General features: G+C 33.4%; 1 protein-coding gene across 1 annotated transcript in view; it reads left to right on the forward strand.

Moving 5' to 3' along the window:
• The window catches only part of LRRIQ3 (leucine rich repeats and IQ motif containing 3), a gene marked incomplete at both ends in the record, with an annotated part of 135,673 nt that overhangs the window by 48,722 nt on the left and 63,954 nt on the right, over positions 1-22,997 (forward strand). The window contains one exon of the mRNA XM_081056713.1: positions 9,375-9,531. Coding sequence (XP_080912839.1) covers positions 9,375-9,531 — 157 coding nt within the window. The remainder of the gene's footprint in view (positions 1-9,374; positions 9,532-22,997) is intronic.

The following is a 22,997-nucleotide window of genomic DNA, read 5'->3' on the forward strand; positions in this document are numbered from 1 at the left end:
CAGGCTACCCCTCACTCCCTCCTGACCATCATTATTATGGTAATCTACACCTTACCCAGCCACTTTCTCCTTGATATTTCCAATCAGCCTAGTCCATACCCTTGTTCAGGGAGCAGCATTGACAGCTTTGATGTTCTATGTCTATCCCCGTCGGTAGGAAGCATGGAGAGGGCTTGTGGGACTGCTTATAAAGTCTACAGCAGTGTACAGTCATATCCTAGCCTTCACATTCACTCAACACTCACTCAGACTCACCAAGAGCAACTTCCAGTCCTGTAAGCTCCATTCATGGTAAGTGCCCAATATGTACATCACTTTTTTAAATCTTTTATGCAGTATTTTTATTGTGCTTTTCTGTGTCTGGATATGTTTAGATGCACAAATACCATTATGTTACAGTTGCCTGCATGATTTAATACACTAACATGCTGTACAGGTTTGTATCCTAAACGAAATAGGATGTACCATATAGCTCGGGTGTGTAGTAGGCTATGCCGTCAAGGTTTGGGTAAGTGCACTCTGTGATGTTCTCAGTGATGATACTGCCTCATGAGGCATTTCTGAGAACGTATCACCATGTTGAGTGATTGTAGTCTCACTTGTCTATTTTTGCATTTGTAGCCTGTGCTTTTGGTCTCATATCGATGAAATCATTGCAAAGATCAATGTCATAAAGCTTTCCCCTATATTTTCTTCTAGGAACTTTAATTTCAGGTCTCACATTGAAGTCTTTAAAAACATTTTCAGTTGATTTTTTTAATTAAAATTTATTGGGGTGTCAATGGTTAATAAAACTACAGCGGTTTCAAGTGTACAATTCTGTATTACATCATCTACATATCACATTGTGTGTTCGCCACCCAGAGTCAGTTCTCCTTCCATCACCATATATTTGATCCCATTTACCCTCTTCTACCCCTCTCCCCACTTACCCTCTGGTAACCACTAAACTATTGTCTGTGTCTGAGTTTTTATTTCTTTACTTGTTTGCCTTGTTCCTTTGTTGCTTTCAGTTTTATATCCCACGAGTGAAGTCATGTGATTCTCGACTTTTTCTGTCTGACTTATTTCACTTAGCATAATAATCTCAAGATCCATCCATGTTGTCGCAAATGGTACGGTTTCATCTTAAGTCAGAATAGTATTCCATTGTGTATATATACCACATCTTCTTTATCCAATAATCTATCGAAGGACACTTTGGTCGTTTCCATGTCTTGGCCACCATGAATAAAGCTGAACTTCAGAGCACATATATCTTTACAACTACATGTTTTCAGATTTTTTGGGTATATACCCAGGAGAGGGATTGTTGGATCATGTGGTAATTCTATTCTTAATTTTTTGAGTAACTTCCACACTGCCTTCCATAGCGGCTGCACTAATCTGCATTCCCACCAACAGTGTATGAGGAATCCTTTTTCTCCACAGCCTCTCCAACAGTCGTTTATACTGTGAGATTAGGTTCCAAATGCATTGTTTTACATGTGTATATACAGTTTTCTCAGTATCATTTGTTGTAACGACTGCCCTTTTCCCATTGTCTATTCTTGCCTTTTTTGTCAAAGACCAATTGACTGTATATGTTAGTAGGTTCGCTATTCTGTTTCATTGTGAGTTTTGTTGTTGTTGTTCCTTGCTTGTTTGTTTTGTCTGTTCTATGCCAGTATCATACTGTTTTGTTTAGTATAGCTTTGTAATATATTTTAAATCAGAAAGTGTGATGACTTCAGCTTTGTTATGTTTTCCTCAATATTGTGTGGCTATACATGATCTTTTATGGTTCTATATGATTTGTAGAATTGTTTTTTTTCTATTTTTGTGAAAAATCAATTGGTATTTGCTAAAGATTGTTATGAATCTATAGATCACTTTGGAGTATATGGATATTTTAACTATTATTTCTTCTGATCGGTAAATGTGGCCTGCCTTTCTGTTTAATTGTTCTTTAATTTCTTTCATCGATGTTTTGTAGTTTTCAGTATACAAGCCTTTTACCTCTTAAGTTTATTCCTACATATTTTATATATTAGTATATGTATACACACACACACACACACACACATATATATATACATATATGTATATATTTTTTTACTGCTATTGTAAATGGGATTGTGTTCCTACTTTCCTTTTCAGATAGTTTTTCATTGTTGTACAGAAACACCATCAGTTTTTGTATGTTGTTTTTGTACTCTGTGTTTTTACTACATTTGTTTTTTACTTGTAACGGTTTTTTTTTGTTTGTTTTTTTAAATGGGGTCTTTAGGATGTTTTCTATTAAAGAGCATATCATCTGCAAAAAGGGACAATTTTACTTCTCTCTTAGATCTGGATTTCCATTTTCTTCCCCAGATTTGCACAGCTTTCAGCTATTATTTCTTTTCATGCTTTTTGGTCCTTTTTGTCTCTTCTTCCAGGTCTTTTACAGTACATATATTGATCCATTTGTTGGATCCCATAATGCCCCTATATTATTCTTCCCTCTTTTTCATTCTTTTTCTTACTGATTTATTTCCAATGACTTGTTTTTGTGCTTGCTGATCCTTGATCTAGTCTGATATTGAAGTACTGATATTGAATTTTTTCAGTTCAGTTTTCTGTTTTTCAGCTCCTTGATTTCTATTTGGTGCTTTTTAAATATTTTCTGTCTCTTTGTTGAAATTCTCACTTTGCTCATGCATTATTCTTTTGACCTCAGCGAACACCATTATGTCATTTATTTTGAATTTTCCATCAGGTAACCCATACGATTTTTCATTTGGGTCAGTTTCTGTAGATTTATCGTGTTCCTTTGTTTTAAACATCTTTGCCTGATTCTTCATTATCTTTGACTCTCTTTATTGCTGTTTTCACATTTGACAAAGCAGCCATGTCCCCCAGTCATCATGGACTGGCCTCCTACAGAGGAGAACCCCCACTAATCAGCTTGACAGAGATTCTAGGGGCCTCAAACATTCATGGTAATCCATCTGCTTTCTTTGCTCTTTGTTTTCCCCAGGTATCCAGGGTATGTCAGATCCCATTAGTGCATCAGAACAAATGCAACTGAAGCCAGTTCCTTAGATGACCCCCAGAAAAGTTGGATCACTGTACGTTCAACTCTTTCCCTCTCCAAGGAGAAGCTGAGGACTAGGTTTGTCTATCTTCTCTATGCTGAATCAGGATTGGCGGTATGGTGACTGCCAGCCCAAATCTTTATCTCTGTTCTCACTATTCTCCAGGCACCTAGGTTTTTCCAGGTCTTGTTAGCACTCTGATATAGGCAGGTCAGAAGCCAGTACTTTGGGCAGCCCCAAGAAAGGTTGTGGCATTGTAGGCAGCTGTGGCTAATTACTCTGTGCTGAGCCAGAGGTTATGGCATCTATCAGCCCAAGCTGCTGTATTCATTATTTTATTTTATTTTATTTTATTTTTTTCTAATTAGCTTGATTGCATCAAACCTGTCAGAGCACCGAGACAGGCAAGACAGAAGCCAGTCCTCTGGGGAGTGGGGAGACACTCAGAAAAGTTGGGGGCACTGCATATGTGAATCAGTTCTTTTCTCCCCTCGGAGAATCTGGGAGCTAGGAGTTCTCTTTTTGATTATGTTGTGCTGTGCCAAACGTAGAGAGAGGATGTCCTGAATCTTTTTATTAACTTTGGTGAGTCACCCAGGATGCAGCAGACTTTCAGTTAGTTTCTGGATTTCTCATAGTTGAAATTTGTGTGTCAATTTGTTGAATTGATGTGTTTGGGTGCAGGGAAGGGAGGTCCCAGGGCTTCCGCCTCTGCCATCTTGCTGACTCATTGTGAATTTTAAATGTCTGAGGCTGTTGCTTTTTCTTGTCCTTTTTATTGTAATTTATTTTGTTTTCTCTACTCTTTTAGGATATTTTGTTTATTTCAGCGTCTGTTCCAAGGTTTAGTTTTTAAGGGATCACAGATTTCTTTGAGAATCTGAACAAAGTTGTGGGCATTATCCTTAGTGTAATCTATATACACATAGTCAAATAAAATTTGAGTACAATTTCATGGGGTTTGTAACCCCAAGTTAAATTCTGCTGTATGCCATAACTTTTTTATTTTCATGTTTTATTCTTTATTCTTGGAAATTTATAGTCAATGTGAATATGCCCATGGCATATTCAACCCTCCCTGCCCCATGAGTTTCCTTGACTTCTTGATATCTAGACTGTTTCACACTATCCAAAAAAGGGATCTTGATGGATTAATGAATCCAATTTTCAGAAGCAAACCTGATCTTTATAACCATCCCATTTTTTTCAGCTTATGAGTTATTGACTGTTTTCTAATGAGAATTTTAATTTTCAAGGACACTAGATAAGTCAGGTACTTTGGCCAATAGTTTAGTCAATTCCTAATTAGAATATTATTTAGATATCCTCAAGTAAAAATAAAATGATATGGAAATATTATACAAATGTTTTTGAGATGAAATATTGGATCTATTTAAAACAGACACACACACACACACACACACACACATACACATATATATTTTTAGTTTAATTTCTTATTGTAATTCATATTAATGAGAGAAAAGGAATCTCACATCAAGAAGTTCGTCCAATGTAAGTTCCAAAAGACCAGGAACTTTGGATTTTTACAGCGTATTCTCAGAACAGAGCATTTTTAATAAATGAATGCCTGAACAATAAATGAAAGAACAAATGAATAAATAACTCTGATGATGAGGAAATTAAGCTTTTAATATCAATAGGTTGTGGAAATGATTTGTACCTCTTCTCACTCTATGTATATATCCTATCAGTCATTATGAAAACAAATGATTAAGACAGTTTCTTTTAAAAATAAAATTTCTTAAAAATTAAAATTGTATTTAAAGTAGGCATGTAAATTTCATAATCTAAAATATTAAGACCATGAGATGATTTAAAATAAACCTAAATGTTAACATTATGCACAGATAAGTCTCATATATTTTTGTTCCTCTTTCCGATCTTTACTACTTTTGTTGCATTAAGTGAATATTTTATAATGCACATTTACATTCTTTTAATGATTTAATTGTATATTTTTAGTTATTTTGTTGGTGTTCTTTCTAGGGTTTAGAGTATATATTTTACTTTATTTACTTCAGATTTATACTAACTTACATCTAGTGAGATATAAAAATGTTACTTTTATATATGTTTATTCCCTCTTCTTCCTTTTTGTGCTGTTAATGTTATACATATTACAGCTATATTTGTTACAATCCCAACACTACATTATTATAATTATAACTTCGTAGAGTGCTATGTCTTTTAAAGGGGCTAAGAGAAGAGCAAGCATATATTCTATTGGGTTTGTTATATTAACAGTCCTATTTATCACATTTTCTAGTTCTTTTATTTTTTTTCTATGGATTCAAGTTACCATATGGTGTCATTTCATTATTCCAAAACAGCTCTCCTCCCACCTGGCATCTTGGACTGCTGTTGTTAAATATATATTACATTTATATATGTTTTAGACACAACAATTACTTTTAAAATTAGTTAAGAGATAAAATGAGTAGAGATACTTTGGTTGTTTCCATGTCTTGACTATAATGAATAATACTGCTAAGAACATAGTGCTGCAGATACTTTTCTAGGTTGTGTTTTGTTTCCTTCGGATATAGTCACAAAAGTGAAATTGCTGTATCTTAGGGTAATTTTATTTTTAATTTTGTGAGAGTCCTCCATACTATTTTTCATAAGTGGTATCAGTTTACAATCCCACAAACAGTGCACAAGGGTTCCCTTTTCTTCACATCCTAGCCAGCATTTGTTATCTCTTTGATGATGACCATTCTGTCAGGTGTGAAATGATATCCCATTGTGGTTTTGATTTTCAGTCCCTAATGACTAATGTTGAGTATCTTTTCATATCTCAGTTGGCCATTATGTATCTTCTTTAGAGAAATGTCTATTCATGTCTTTTGTCCATTTTTAATTATATTTTTTTTTGCTATTGAGTTGTATGGACTCTTTACATGTACATATGTGTATATATGTATATATGTATATATATATATATGTGTGTGTACAGAGGTTACCAAAAATGTATACACATTTTAAGAAAGGAAAAAAAAATTATTAAAGTTACACTGATGATAACCACTTTGAGCACCTGTTATAATTGCAGAAGTCAAACATGACTTGTATTCATCTTTTGTTATTGGTATATATTGAGTATTATAATTTTAATACAGTTTTTCCTTTCTTAAAATGTATATACATTTTTTTGTTACCCTGTGTATATATTTGATATTAATCCCTTATCATGTATATGGTTTACAAATATTTTTTCCCCATTCTGTAGGTTTCACTTTTTGATTGTTTTTTGGCTATCCAGAGGCTTCTTAGTCTGATATAGATTCACTTGTTGATTTTTGATTTTGTTGCTTGTACTTTAGGTGTTATGACGAAAATTAATTACCAAGAGCCACGTCAAGGAATTTTTTTCTACGTTTTCATCTGGGTCATAGTTCAGACTTTCTCGTTCTTCCTGATCCATTCTTTGTAGTTTTATGTTTCTAAGAACTTTTCCTTTCTTTTTTTCAGTTTGTTTAGTTTGTGTACAGTTGTTCATAGCAACCTTTGTATTTCTTGGCATTAGTTGTAATGTGTCCTTTTTCATGTAAAATTTTGTTGATTTGGGCTCTTTCTCTTTTTTCCTTGCTTAGTCTAGCTAAAGGTGTGTCAATTCTATCTTTTCAAAGAAGCTTCTCTTACCATGTTTCCCCGAAAATAAGATCTACACCGAAAATAAGCCCCAGTTAAGATTGTCAGCCAGACGGATGCATTTATTACGTTATGACGATGTTCCAGAAGAAGATGGCATGACTGTATTTGAATAAATGTAGATTGTTGTACATGAAAAAATAAGACATCCCCTGAAAATATACCCAAATATGTCTTTTGGAGCAAAAGTTAGTATAAGACCGGGTCTTGTTTTTGAGGAAACACGGTAGTTTATCTTTCCTATTGTTTTCCTGTTCTTTATTTCATTTATTTCCTTTCTGCTAACTTTGGGTAACACCAGAGTAGGGGCTTCCATGAAGCCATCCACAATGCTCTGGGGCTGGATGTCAACCCTGGGCTGTCTTTTTCCCACTGGAAAACCATAGGCTCAGAGAAGACTTCTCAGTGTGGTACTGCACTGGCCTGGGGTGAGTGACTGGTTAATGTGTATCCATTCCTTTTCTCTTCTAATGCAGTTTTTCTTGGTATCTGTGATGCAGAAGGGGTACTTAAGCCTCGCCCCTATGTCCTAGGATTCTCTCAGTGGTGACTTATCCACGAATAAAAGGTTTCTTTCTTTGTTTTTAGTTTCATTTTGTTTTGTTTTTTTTCTTTCAGCACTTTGACTCTGCCATACTACTGTCTTCTAACCTCCATTGTTTCTTATGACAACTCAGTAGTTAATCTCATTGTTGTTCCCTTGTCCATAGCTAGTAATACTTCTCCTGCTTGTTTTCAGGATTTTCTCTCTGTCTGTGGAGATCAAGTTTTACCGTGAAGTGTCAGGAGGTGGATCTCTTTGTGTTTTTTCTGTTGGTATGTTCTTGAATGTGTAGATTAGTGTTTCCTTAATTTCAGAATGTTTTAGCCATTACTACTTCTATATTTTTTCTCATTTTTTCTCTCTTCTCTGCACTGGTACTACCTTTATTCATATGATGTTGGACTTAATGGTACCCCACGCTTCTCTGTGGGTCTAGTCACTTGTCTTCATTATTTTTTTTTCTTTCTGGCAGCATAATCTTCATCAATCTTTCAACATTTCTGATTCTTTTTTTCTGTACCAATTAAAATATGTTGAACTACTCTAATGAGACTTTTATTTCAGTTATTATACTTTTCAACCACAAATTTTCCATTTGGTTCTTTTATATAATTTCTCTCTTTATTGATAATCTCTATTTGAAAAGACATTGTCATTATACCTTTCTTTACTTATTTGAAGTTTATTTCCTTTAAATATATTTATAATAGCTGCTTTGAAGTCTTAATCTGTTATGTCTGTCATCTGTACCCTTTCAAAAGCAGTTTCAAAGTCCTGTTCTTTTTCTCTGTATATGTTACACTTTTTCTTTGTGTGTCTCATAATTTTTGTTGTTGTTGAAAACTGGACATTTTACATAATATACTGCAACAACTCTGAATACTGATCTCCTCACCCAGGACTTGGTTTTGTTTGTTTATTTATTTAATGACTAGGCGGGACTATTTTAATGGAGCCTGTTTCCCCTGCATTGGCTAGCCTCTGATATTGCTCCTTAGAGGGCATACCCTTGGCTGGGTGCAGCCACTCATGGGATGACAAAGTAATTTTAGGAGGATTCTCTTTAATTTTCTCTTTTTCTGATTTGTCTCTTAAGCTCTCTAAACTCCTTTGATACCACAACTGTTAGTCTCCACTATTGTCAGCTGATTACCCTATTGTTTTTTGAAAAATGCCTCAGGAAATAAATTGCTTCATAGTCTGATCCTTTTAAAATATTAAATTTAAGAATGTTTTAGAGAATCTATTTCAGGCAAGAGTAGCTGAGAGGTCTTGGACTCTTCCTCCTCTTAGCCCTCACTTGTAGGGCAGAAGCTCTAACCCAGTTGGAATAGAGAATACTAAAGTCCTGATCACCTTTGCCCACGACAAATGATAAATAATTAAGAGAAGGCTGGTAGCTCCATGAGAGTAGAAAGCTAAAGTGAAAGCTTTGAATTTTACCAAAGAGAACCAGGAGGAAAGACAGCTAAGAAGAGCCCTTCTGGGATCAAAAAAACTGTAAAGGGCCAAAAGTTTTATAACATTCAAAACTTCACTATTAAGTATGATATTAGTTTGTTTATGCCATTTATCAGGTAACATTTGTGATATATTGGGTTAAATAAAACATACTGTTGAAATTAATCTCATATTTCTTTTAACTATTTTTTAGTCTGGTTTATAAAAAATTTAAAATCAATTTGTGATATACATTATATTCTGTTGAATAGGACTGTTCTACAGTAATTTTCCTAGGTGGAAATAAAAGTTACTTCTTCACTGGAGAGGAAAAATAAAGAGAGGTTACCTTATATTTCTCTAGATAATATAGTCATGTTCTCCCTGCCATTACATTATACAATGCAGGGCCAGATGTAAATACAGAATTGTTTCCTGATTCATATAACCAGAGATTTCTTAGCACTCATTTATCTCCTGATGAATGTTGATAAACAAACCTTAGTGCCTAAAAAGCTTTATATAGTAATGAAAACAAGTATGATATTAAATTTACTCTACCATGTTTTCTAAGATAAAAGTAAACTCATGAGTAGTTTTTTAAATTTTTTTTATTGGAAAAACACTAAATGACAACTTTTCCCCCTTATATTTAGCTCCTTGTTTCTGTATAAAAAACATCAACAAAAATTTAGTAATGAACGTCAAACACAATGGATTTACATACACAAAAGATATGAAGATAAACTCCTTGAAGATCTATTTTTTCAGCCTGAAACTAATATAACAGGAAAGCTTGCACATCGGAAACATGTAAGTATAATTAGTTTATTATTTTTCTTTGAAATATTTTTATAATTAAATATTTAAAAATATTTTTAAATATTTTTAGGTGTTATATCTAATAAACCATTGCCCAAAGCCGTATCAAGGAACTTTTTCCTAAGAATTTTTTCAATCTCTTTTAAATATCTTCCATTAAATTATTGTTCTGCTTGTGATTTTCTTGATGGGAGAAAAGTCATATAATAATGTAGTATAAATATAATGTGACATATTCATAACTCCTACCACTACTATTTTATAATTTATGCTTTATATATATATGTTTGGGTTATTAATCATTTCAAGCAGATATTAATAGTAATATAAATTGTTTCTTAGTAGTTAAAATATAAAGAAATATTTAATTTACTAAAGGCTGATAAGTCTACATATAGCATAATATTCATTCAGTGTTTTGTGCTATATTAGTACTGCTTTGAGGACAATGGAAATAGAAAAGAACTTATATTTATTGAGTGCCTACTATGTACCCGGCACTGTGCTAGATATTTCGCATATAGTATGTAGTTTATTCTCCATAGCACTGTAAGTTAGGTATTTTTATAAATAGGAAAGCTAAGGCTTAGAAGGATTAGTTTACTTCCAAAGGCCACAGTTAAGTGACATTTCTAGGACTTAACTCTAGGTCTTTTAACTCCAGAGCTTGTGCTTTTTAAAAATCTTTAGAGTTTTGTTTTGATTTGGACATTAGGTAAAGGTAGACCTGAAGACAGCATTGTAGTATAATTAACAAGAGTGAACTTTTTTTATTTGTGAAGAACTGTATTTGTGATATGCTCCTTCATATGTGGACTTGTTTCTTTGTAGACTGAGGTACAACTATTATATTCATATGATTAGAAGGGCGCACAGAAAACGTCCAGATTGTCATTAGTCTGATTTCAAATAATTGAGGATATGTGTTCTAAGTATAGCACGGAAATGTCCTCGAGCCCTTAAATCTCACAAGGTATCCATTGAATAAAAACATAGGTTTAAAAGGCAAATGTATCCCATTCAAAACTTTTCCCTTATGAGCACTCAATGCCACTGTATTAATTTGCTCTAGATGATAGCAGGCTTTATAAAACTGTAAAGTGAGTGTGAAGTATCTTTTGGCACTCTATGTAGAATATAAACTCACTTATTTCAGTCATCTCACCTGTTTTTTTTATATGCTTTATACAGAAGAGACTTTCACTGAATGATGTATACTGATAATCAATTTGATATGGATATGTTGTATACTGATCACCAATTTAGATATGCTGATAATCAATTTGGAGTAAAATATTCATCTTACAAAGGTTATTTTATTTCATATCTATGAAGTTACATAGAATATATCATTGTATGTTGGGCTTTGGGACTATTTTGAATGTTATGAAATTTTTGGTAAAATATATGCATTATAAGGAATTTTCTAAAGGTTTTTAATGTTATTGATAATTCTTCTAACCATATCATAATTTTCATTTGTAAAGAACTGTTTATTCATATTATATAAATATGTAAATTGCCCTATGCTTTTTCATTGCTTATAGTTACCATTTATAGAATATTATAGAAATTATCTCAGCTCAATTTCTTGAAGTAGTTGAAATGAATTTTAATTATATAAAACTTATCTCTGAATCTTCTATATAAAATTCTTCTGCTGGTTTCATTTCTAGTCTTCTCTTCAGCTTACTTGGTTGATACAGTATTATTTTATTAGTTTTACTAACATATCTAGGCTTTAGTGACTTGGAGCTTGGTTTATTAGAAACTACAGTGAGAAAAACTAATACTATAGAATGCTTAAGAGAACCTAGGATCAAAGAAACACTGAAACAGGCAGTAGGGAAAAGGAAGAAGGTGAGAAAATATTAGTATTTAATACTAGGAGTTCATTTAGAAAAATGCTCTGAGCAAAATGATGGAAAGGATTAATCAAGAATGGAATTCAAGTTTCAGTATTTAGAAAGAGTGTTTGAATCTGCTTCTGTTTTGGGATAAGATGTGTTTTGTCCAAAGGGCTTAAAACTTCCCATATTTATGGTAACCTAAAATGGAAAGAATCAGAGCTGTGAGTTCAAGTTACATTCATTTAGGAAATGATGTGCTGCAAAGCCAGAAGTCTTTATAAGTAACCAGAGTTTATGGTACAAGAATAAACTGTAAATGAGATACAGAAATAAAACTCAGGAAAGAAATGTGCTGCAAAGCCTGAAGTCCATTTAACAATCAGAGTTTATGGTATAAGAGTAAATTGTAAATGATATACACAACCAAAAGTCAGGAGCCATGAGGAAGGAATCTGTTAAAAACTCAGTCTTAATAGAAGAAATTAAAGATCTGAAACAATTGCGAGGGTCGTTATTTACCCATAGCTTACAGATACTGCTTGTTACATGGCGTTCCTCTTTTAGAACAGGCCGACATAAATACAATATTATGGTGGTAATTAGATCAAGGTTTAGGGAAACTTGTATATTATTATAATGGATTTTAGGGAAATCTAGATACTATTATAGTGAATTTTACTAGCACACGCAAGACTCTGAAATCTGCTTTGGTGTAGTCAACCGTTTTCCTCAGAGGTTACTGAGGAAAATGCATGCGGTCATATAATTAAGTTTGCGAACTCATCCTAGAAAAAGTGCTACATACCGTTGCTGAATATCACTATTGTCACCTTTGAATTACTCCCTATGCATCGATGCCAGCGCCTACTTTGCTCTTCAAAACAATTTTGGAACTCTTTCTGGAATGGCCATCAGAGCTGTCTTCGTATTATGCTTGATGTCCTGAATGTCATTAAAATGTCTTCCTTTCAATATTTCCTTTGTCTTTGGGTAAAGAAAGACGTCATGGGGCCAGATCAAGTGAGTATGGAAGGTGTTCCAATACAGTTATTTGTTTACTGGCTAAAAAGTCCCTCACAGACAGTGCCTTGTGAGCTGGTGCATTGTCGTGATGCAAGAGCCATGAATTGTTGGAGGAAAGTTCAGGTCATTTTCATCACACTTTTTCACACAGCCTTCTCAGCACTTCCAAATAGTTAACTTGGTTAATTGTTTGTGCAGTTGGTACAAATTCATAATGAATCTGATATCAAGAAAAAGTTAGCAACATAGTTGCAACAAGTTCGTGAACATAATTGTCAGACCTTGTATGTATGGGGAGTAATATTAAACAAAGCAATTCCTAAGTGGGGTTTTGGCCTAAAATTCTATTGCAAAATTTTGGTGACCAGGGATAGACTGTGAAATATTCTGTTATCTGCTTTGTTGGCTCTAATAGTTGTTTAAAATTTATTTTTATTTCTTATATTGCAAACATGAATTTTCAAAGGGATGTAGTATGAGAAAAAGTCACACCCCTTGGAGACAAAGGAAAGAGATTCACAGGGGGAAAATTTTGCCATGTATTTATCTGAGAGGCAGCATAGTTTTTCCCTTTCCTCCTGTCACCTCATCCTCACATCTGAAGCTTCCTTAACCTAGTTTAAACATATTTTGTTAGGAAGGAAAGAAAACATGTAAAAGGTAAGGAAAGGGTGATGGCCAGGAATCTTCACTATTTACACCTCATGGAAAGAGAAAGTCTATGTGTTATGGGTCTCTATCTTTGATAGCCCACGTCCTAGAATCATAGCCTATTTTTTTTTCTAAGAGCTTGAACAAACCTTCCCTCCTTAAGGCATGAAGATTGAAATTTCACACCCTTTGTCTTGACTCATCTTCTGGAGAGGGTGCATGTACTCTCCCTAGTTATCAACAAAGTGAGAAACAGAATCAATAAACAGGTAACTGATTTAGAGGGGCAGCCTACTTTTATAGGAAGCAGAGAAACTGGCTGATACGTATGCCCTTCAGGTATTCTTGTCTACCTCGTTTTTCAGACTTTAAGCCCTTATGCTACTCTTTCTTAAGACAGGTTTTCTGACATTATCTTGGTCCTCTTTCAGTACTTCTGAAACCATATATCACTATTGCAGATTTCCAGATAGCTCTCCTTTTGGTCTCCTTCTCCTTGCCTAGAAATACATGGAATTTGCTGTAGGTCTACTTTCTAATAAAGCCCCTGCCCTTTGACTGTAATTTCTGTTTCCATTTTGCTCCTTTCAGACTATTAATTGTTCCTTCAAAATTTAGCTCATTTGCTCTTCGCTCAAATTATGTCACAATTTGCTAATTAATTTTAAACAATTTCTAAAACTTAAATGATTTTGAAGAAGTACCTATTTCTTTTGGAAATGCCTAAACTAATTAAGCCAACAGATTTTTTTATTAAGAAACGTGCAGATTTAACTCACATCATACTTCCATTAGTGAAAGTAAACTGTTTTTTTTGTGTTGACTTTTTTATTATTTTGTGACTTGCCTTGGTTCATTTTGTTTTTCTTTGTTCCTTCATATCCTTTGTTCATTTTTCTGTTAGTATGGACTTGGTATACAGAGTTTTACTCCATTTAATTTGGAAAGGATAGTATCAATGAAATTTGCCATTATCATATGTTGTTCCAATTTTATTGTGTATTAATTTTATCTACAGTGTCTTTTGTTGTTCAGAAACTTTTAATTCTAATGTGGTCAGATAAATGAGTATTTGGGGTTTCTATTCTTTATATAATTCTAAAATCCTTCCCAGACCTAGCATTATAAAAAAATGAGTCCTTTTATTCTCACATTTTCCTGTTTTCTTAATTTTTACTTTTATTATTCCATTTGGAGCTTTTTTTTTTTTTTTGAGTTACTGTAGTAAGGGTAAAACTTTTTATTTATACATAGTATTAAATTATTCCAACACTATTTGTTAATTATTATTCTACCAGGTATTTAAAATAATACCTTTATTGCATATGATATTCTTGTGTCTATCTAATCAAAAGTAATATTTTAATATTCTAGCTATGGGATACTGAAAGCCACTTTTTATAATAATTGGTTATTTTTGTGTTTTATTCAAATGAAGTTTAAAATCATTTGTACAATAAAATATATGTATTTTAATGGCATGTTTATAAATTGATAATGGGAGCATAGACTTATGACAATATTAAGTCATATGTTAATAATTGGGGACCTCTGTATATATCTCCACTTATTCAGTTCTTATGGTTTTCACTAGGTTTGTTTAGTTTTGTTCACATACATCTAGCACACTTACGATTATTCCATAATGTTTTTTAAATGTTTTATGATAATTGAAAAATGTTTAAATTATAATTTCAGACTAGTGTTTTTATAAAAGTTGATTTTTTGTCACTATCTTATGAGTTTAAATGATTTTTCAGTTGATTCTGTTAGATTTTTAAAGGTTTGCATTAGAAAATGATCATTTTCTTCTTCCTTTCTAGCAATCATACATTTTGCTGCTTTTCTTGTTTTCTTGAGTAGGTTAGAAATTCAGAATAATATTGGTGGCAAATGAGTATTCTTGTATTATTTCTGACTTCGATGCTAATGCCAGTATTATTTCATCTTGAAATATGATATTATAATATCTAATAGGTATTCTTCAGGAAGTTATCTTATTACTGAGATGCTGAATTAAATATAAAATATACATACTTGTTGAATATTATCACTTGCCTTTTCAGACTGTATTATGTAGTCTTAATTTTTTTCTACCATTATTCTAAGGTAATTAATTAAATCAATGAGTTTTCTTATTTTGAACTGTGTTTGCATTCTTAAAACAAAACCTTAGTCATTGTTTTTGTCAGATTAGGAAACAATCGGGATTGCTAATACTTATTTAAAGATCTTCCCCCCTGTAATAATGAGTGAGGTTGTATTGTTTTCCTTTTGTGCCTCTTTTTGAGGTGCTGATACCAGGACAATGGTCTGTCTTAAGACACTTCCTTAGGCTTTGGAACAATTTAAGGGATATAGGAATTAATTGTCCTTGGAATATTTACTAATAAGCCTTGCCCGTAGAATTGCCAAATTCTTATGTCATTTTAGTGTGTACATCTTTGACAATAAATTTTGGGTCATTTCTCATTATTATGTGATTCAAAATTTAAGAATTTTTGAGTCAGTTTAATAAACAGACTTTGAATATAACTAAAATTGTCTCAACTAAAAGTTTTAGAAAATTATTACTTTTTGGTCATGCTCATTTTATCTTTATTTTCTCTTCTGGCTTTTCAGCATTTTTTAAGACATACTTTTAAAATATTTTTACACTTATTTATTTGAATGTATAATTCTCTCAAATTTATCTGATTCTTAATAAATACATATAACTTTATATCTTTACTTCTTTGTGTAGATAATATTATATCTGATGGTTTTGAGAGTAGTAATCTTATTTTTACTATTTTCTTAATATATTTTTCTCTTTCTTCTGTCTTTAACCAAGAGAAATTATGGAGAACATATATTTTTAGAATCTCCTGTGTCATCTTGATATAATCTTTAAATTGTATTTCATTATAATTTAGAGTATTTTCATATATTTTGACTGGCCTTCCTATAATCAGTCCAATTTTGTGAGATTTTTCTCTATAGCTATTCTGTATAATAGTGGTTCTCAAAGAGTAATCCAAGGACCACTGTGGGTTTTTGAAATACTTTTAGAAAAACCTCAGTGCCAAAATAATTTACTAATAATAATACTAAGACTTCTTTTACTGTCATTCTTTCATATCATGGAGCTTTTCTAGATGCTATATGACTTATAAGATATTTAATGTATGTGCAAATATGAAAGTCTGCCTTCTAGTAAGGCAGATTTTAAGTATTATAGACTTGCAAAAATTTAGAATAATCTTACTCTTCTCTCTATTTTCTTTGGAAATATAGTTCTGTATTATAAAATTATGTGATTTTTGAGAACACAGTATAGTTTTATTATTTTAAAATGAATAATTTAAACTTTTAATTTCTAATATGATAAATATTGCAAGCTATAAAATACATAAAATCTGACCTTTTTAGAGTATAAAGGAGTCCTGTGACAGAGTTTGAGAGCCTCTGCTAAACATCTACTCCATCAGATACAATTTTATCATTTTTTAAAAATAAAAATGAAAATTGTATTAATTAAATAAAAATTATAAAGTAACACTTAAATTACAAATGCTTTGTATAAACTGATAAGTTAGTAGCAATGGCCTACATGTATTTCTACACTTTAATATGGTATTCTCATGTGGCCATAGTGTAGTTATGCATGGCTATAATTTTAGAGTGCAGAAGTATCCGATATTGTGTATACTCTCTACATAAAGAAGCTTTCTTACTAATTACCTAGAATTCCGAGTTAGTCGCTCCTGGGATTTATCTAGCTATCATATGTTTAACTAAGTTCCTTCTAAATCCCTTAATTATAATAGTTCAGAAGACTTGTGCCTTTAAACGAGTGCACCAATGTTAGAGTTTAAAGCTAGAACTTTGTCATACATGTCATGGATGTTTATCTAGAGACACTGGTGAAAATTAAAGTGAAAAGTTCTCTGAGATAAATAAAAGAGAAGGAAGGGAATGTATTAGTTAGAATGGATAGTAATTGGCTCCAGATAGTAGAGACTTAGAACAGAAATTCGTTTTTGTCTCACGTAAAAGTCTGGAGATAGTGCATGGCTACTGTAGCAGCTCTGCATCATAACATTCCGAGCTTTTTGCTCTTTCTATCTGGTTGCTCCACCATGTAGCATCTATTCCCAAGGTCATCTTGTGATCCATAATGGCTTTGCCAGCTCCAGCCATTATGTCTTCATTGTAACTAGGAGGAAGGAAGAGGAGATACAGGAGGAGTGGGAAAAGGGATTGTGTTCACTTTATGTGAAGTTCTTGGGAGATGACATTCAATATTCGGCTTGTATGTGGTTGGCCACAAATTAGGCATATGTATACAGGTGTCTAAGAAATATAGTCTCATTTTGCCCAGTTATATGTCCAGCTAAAACATGGGGTTCTTTTGTTGTAGAAGAAGGGTGTAATGGATATTGAAGGACAATTTCAAACATTTGCATACATCCTGCCCAAACACGAAACATAAACCTCTACCAAAGGAGGCAAACATAAAAGCTTATTCCACTGCTATATTCAGCAAAAATTCCAGGCGGTGAGTGATGATTGCTTCCCAATGTCGTTCCTTTCTTCTTTCTCAATAATAGAACCCTTGTTATTTTACCTGCCCCAAATCTACAGAAGCTACAGCTTCTCTTGCAGCTATGTGTTGCTACATATATTAGTTTTCTGTTGCTATTGTAACTAAATATCACAAACTTGGTGTCATAACACAACACAAATTTATTATTTTATAGTTCCAGAGATCAGAAGTCTGAAATTGCTTTTACTGGACTAAAATTAAGGTCTCAGCAGGATGGTTCTTTCTGGAGGCTATAAGAAAGAATTCATTACTTTGCCTTTTCTAGTTTCTGCGAACTGCCTGCATTCCATGGCTTGTGATCTTTCCTTCACATGACTTAAACCTCTTCCTTCCATTGTCACAGCTTCTACATCCTCTCTAATCTCCTGACCCTTGTTATTAAATCATACAGTACCCTCCCCCCAGATAATCAACATATCTCAAGTTCCTTAATTACATTTGCAAACTACTGTTTGCCGTATAAGGTATTACGGACTGAATCTTTGTGTCCCCGTCCCCCCCCCATAAATACATATGTTAAAGCACAAATCCCCAATATGGCTATATTTGGAGATGGGGCCTCTAAATAAATAAGGTTAAATGAGGTTATAAGGTGAGCCTCTGATTTGATAGGATTACTATCCTAATCCTATGGTGATAAAATGAGACACCAGAGAGCATGTTCTCTCTACTATTCCCCTCCACTATGCATATACCAAGGAAATGTCATGTGATGACATGAGAGAAAAAGGCTGACTGCAAACCAGGAAGATAACCCTCACCAGAAATTGAATGAGTTGAAATTTTTGTCTTAGACTTCCAGTTTCCAGAAAATACATTTTTGTTTTTTAGGCTATCCAGTTGATAGTGTTTGTTATAACTGTCTGAGAAAACTTAACATATACGATAACATTCAGGGTTCTGGGGATTAGGGTATAGACATCTTGGTAGGCCATATTTTAGCTTACCATAATGTATCCTAAGTGGAAGTATTATGTGACAGATTCTGGGAAATTTCACCAAAAGACAGTTGGCAATGTCTTTTTGTCCCTTCTTTCTGCCTTTCTTCAAACGTATTGTTTGGAACATGTGTACCATGGCTGGGATTCTATTTTAGACCATGACAATGAAGCTACAATTAGTGTGTTGGAATAGAAAGCTGAAAGTAACTGGATTACAGAATTTATGCTATACTACCACTGGATATTAGACATTTATGTAAGATGGACATAAATCTCTATCTTGAATAGATACTACTTGTTCCAGTTTTCAGTGCAGCTTGGAAAAAACTTAGAAGTTTTCACTACATCCTAACAACAAGTAAAAAGCTAAATAAATTAAAAAATCAACTCCTCTTACACCTATGAGAGAAGTAGGGTCACAAAGCAAAATGCATCCACCAAAAATAGAGAAACTGACAGGCAAATACAGACAACCACACTCACCAGAATGGAAATCCATGACCTGAAACCGCTATTGAACCAGTGCCATAGTAAGGAAAGCTGACTTGTAATTGATGAATTGCTGGAGGCTCAGTGTCACAAGTCTGAGAAATAAAAACTCCAGAGTGACTCAGTCATTGGTGGGGCCCCCACACTTTTGTGAATTTTATCTCCTGGAGTTCTCACGGTGAATAACTGAGAAAAATCTCCTTGTGCTTCCAGCAAGGGGAAGGAAAAATGAACCATTTTGAAATATACCAGTCCCACCTTTTTTGTCGTTTCACTTCCCATGGTTTCAGATGCCTGCAATCAACCAGGGTTCGAAAATATGAAATGGAAAATTCCAGAACTAATTTACAAATTTAAATTGCATGTTGTTCTGAATAGTGTGATGAAATCTCTCACTTTCCCATTCCATCCCACCTGGGATATGAATCATCCCTTTGTCTGTATCTACACTATATATGCTATTCACCCATTTAGGCACTTAGTAGCCATCTTGGTTATCAGATCAATCATCAGAGAGAGAGAGAGAGAGAAAACATTCACATAACTTTTATTATAGTATATTATAATTTTCTATTTTATTATTGGTTGTTGTTAATCTGTTACTGAGCCTATTTTATCAATTAAACTTTATCATAGGTATATATGTATAAGAAAAAAACATAATGCTGTTGTCCTATGGTACCCATGAGCAATTGATTCCAGGACCTCCCGAGTATACCAAAATCTGAGGATACTCAAGTCCCTTATATAAAATGGCTTAGTTTTTCATATAATTTACACACACCCTCCTGTATACTTTAAATCATCTCTAGATTACTTATAATACCTAATGCAATGTAAATACTATGTAAATAGTTATACTGTATTGTTTAGAGAATAATGACATGAATAAAGAGTCTGTACATGTTCAGTACACAGTACGTATAAGCAACATCCTAACTTTTTTTCTGAATATTTTTGATCTGAAGCTAGGCATCTACCTATGTGGAGGACTGACTATTAGTTACCCATGGATTTTCAACTGCCTGCAGGGTTGGTGCCCCTAACCTTTGCATCATTCAAGGGTCAACTCTAATTGAAAATGAAAACACAATTTACTAAAATTTGTGGCAGGGATGCAGTGAAATCAGTAATTAGAGGGACATTTATAGCATATTTTGGAAAAGAACAAGGTTCTAAAAACAATCATCTAAGTTTCCACTATAGAAAAGTAGAAAAATAAGAGCAAATTAAATTTGAAGCAGAAGAAAAGAAATGGTAAAAATTAGAGCAGGAATCAATGAAATTGAATATATCACTACTCATCCGAACTTAATTCCAGTTGGAATATTGTCCAGTGTTCCTCACGAAAACAAGATGTAATACTTCATGGTCTAGCAACCTGTCAGTTAAAGTGTAAAGCTTTTCCTCTACACACCCAGTATAATAGGTGGCATAGAACCAGAACAACCATAATAAAAACTTCCCATTTGGAAAAGGGGAGTGGGGAATATAGCTGTCATTGCCCCCATAGCTATTACCAAATTCATCTCATAGGAATAGTGCATACTTCCTTCTTTCACATTCGAATGTGATAACATTCGAGTTATCACATTTTGAAAAATCTCCTGGATCTTCCCTTTGAAAAGGTTTTATCTGTCCATTATCATTTATGGCCACATATGAAATAGACGTTAGAGTATTTGTCCTTCTTGACTGTCGCACAGTTTCATAGCCTTAATAGAATTCGGGGCCTGTAGGTTGCTTTAGAGATTGAAGAACTACAGACATTTTCAAGTCAGATTTTAATTTGTTTGTCTATACATTTCCTTCAAAAACTTAGTAGCCTTCTGAGTTACCTGATTTCATTAGGTTCTATGTTTAAGTAACTGCAAAGATGAAGTCTAGACATAGTTGATAGTTATGAAGATTCTGTTCTTTTACTTACTGGCTTTTATATTCTACCCATTTTCCTCTCTTTCCAATTAATAATATCTACAATGGGTTAACTTTATTATTTTTTAATTAAAGATTATTGGGGTGACAATTGTTAGTAAAGTTCCATAGATTTCAGGTGCATAATTCTGTATTACATCATCTATATATCACATTGTGTGTTCACCACCCAGAGTGGGTTCTCTCCATCAGCATATATTTGATGCCCTTTACTCTCATCTACTTTCTGAAGCAGTGGGTTTGGAGGGAAGTCAAAATTCTTAATCTTGTCTGCCTACAGACATTTATAACTTAGAATATCAATATTGTTTCCATTTTGAAGTCTCCTATTGAAACTGCTTCAATTTGAGGAAGAAAGCTGATAACATTTTTATCCATCTAAGTCTCCAATTACTAGATTCTCAGTAAACTTACATTGCAGATTCCAGATGAAATTACCTGCCTTATCAAAGTTGTATTCTAGTTCCATCTCTGATTTTATGCTGGCTAGCTATAGCCAGATTTATTTTTTCTCATAAGACTTAAAGCAATAGGTGACATCTAATACTTAAATTCAGAATTTGTTACACAGTTTTCTCTAACACCATAGCCTCAGTCATCATGTAGACTGCCTTTCAAAGTGAAAATGTCTGAAGGCCATGATTACAAGGGACATCAGCTATTCAGCCTGTAGTATCTTGAGTCCTTGCCACTTGTCATCCAATATCTATTACTAAGACAGTGCTGTGTATTATACATTGTTTTTATTTGTAGCATCCCACTGCCAGCTACCATTCTCGTGTAGGTTTAAATACGAATCAGCTTTCAGTAATAGAGATTCAAAATGATGCTAACTTAAGGTAAATGTTTGTTCTCTCGTGTAAAACTCCAGAAGAAAACAGTCTAGGAGGATTGCAGTATTCCATGAAGTACTGAGTGACTCGGACTCCTTTTACCTTATGCTCTTCTGTGCATGACTTCCATTCAAAGAGCACTTCAAGATCTCAAATGGCTGTCTTTGTTGAGTCATCACACATGTTCTCCAGCCATCAAGGAAAAGGAAGGAAGGGAGGATATTTGTAGATGTTTTTTAAGAGTAAATTTCATAAATGATGCCTCACAATATATATGTTTGGCTATCTATGGTTCAGTCACTTTATCACATTCAGCTGCAAGGAAGACTGAAATATATAGTTTTCTTTTTCTTTCCGTGTGTGTGTGTGTGTGTGTGTGTGTGTGTGTGTTCAGTAAAATGCCCAGACAAAAGTCAGGGATTCTATTATGAAAGTTAAGGAGAACCAGTATTGGGGAACAAATAGCAGTCTTTGTAATACACAGCATATTTAAGTGTTAAATCTGATTTACTTTATGTTGATTTTTATAGTTTAAAGTGTTAACGTTATTACATGGCATTTCTTTTTCCTACCACTACCATGAGTAGTCTATATATTGTACATTACATCTTGAAATTTGAGGCAGTAACTAATCTATATTCTGGGAAATATGAGTCTAATAATTGTCAGTACTTTTTTTTTTTAATTAATTTACTTATTTATTAGTTTCAGGTGTACAAAACAAGGTAATACTTAGACGTTCATCATTTATATCCCTCATACTGTGAACCCCCCTCCCCCCATCCACTATCCCTCCGACCTCACACTGAACCATCACATTATATATATAAAATTATAGTTGGCATTCATTAATGTTTAGCTTCTGGTGTACAATGCCATGATCAGGTATCCACAGTATCCCTGAGGTGGTCTCCCAAATAGGACGCATGTCCATCGGATACCCAACAAAATCTTTACAACATTATAGAATACCTTCCCCAAATTAATTTTCAAAAAAACCCTGAGGCCATCTTGTGGTTACCAGCTGCTTCCAAATCCCTTCACCTTTCCCCTTATCCCCAACCCCCTCCCACACACCCATAGAGAACATTATGTTAAGTGAAATAAGTCAGAAAGAGAAAGACAAGTACCATATGATCTCACTTAT

The sequence above is a fragment of the Rhinolophus hipposideros genome (assembly GCF_964194185.1).
Source record: "Rhinolophus hipposideros genome assembly, chromosome: 8".
Classification (NCBI taxonomy): domain Eukaryota; kingdom Metazoa; phylum Chordata; class Mammalia; order Chiroptera; family Rhinolophidae; genus Rhinolophus; species Rhinolophus hipposideros.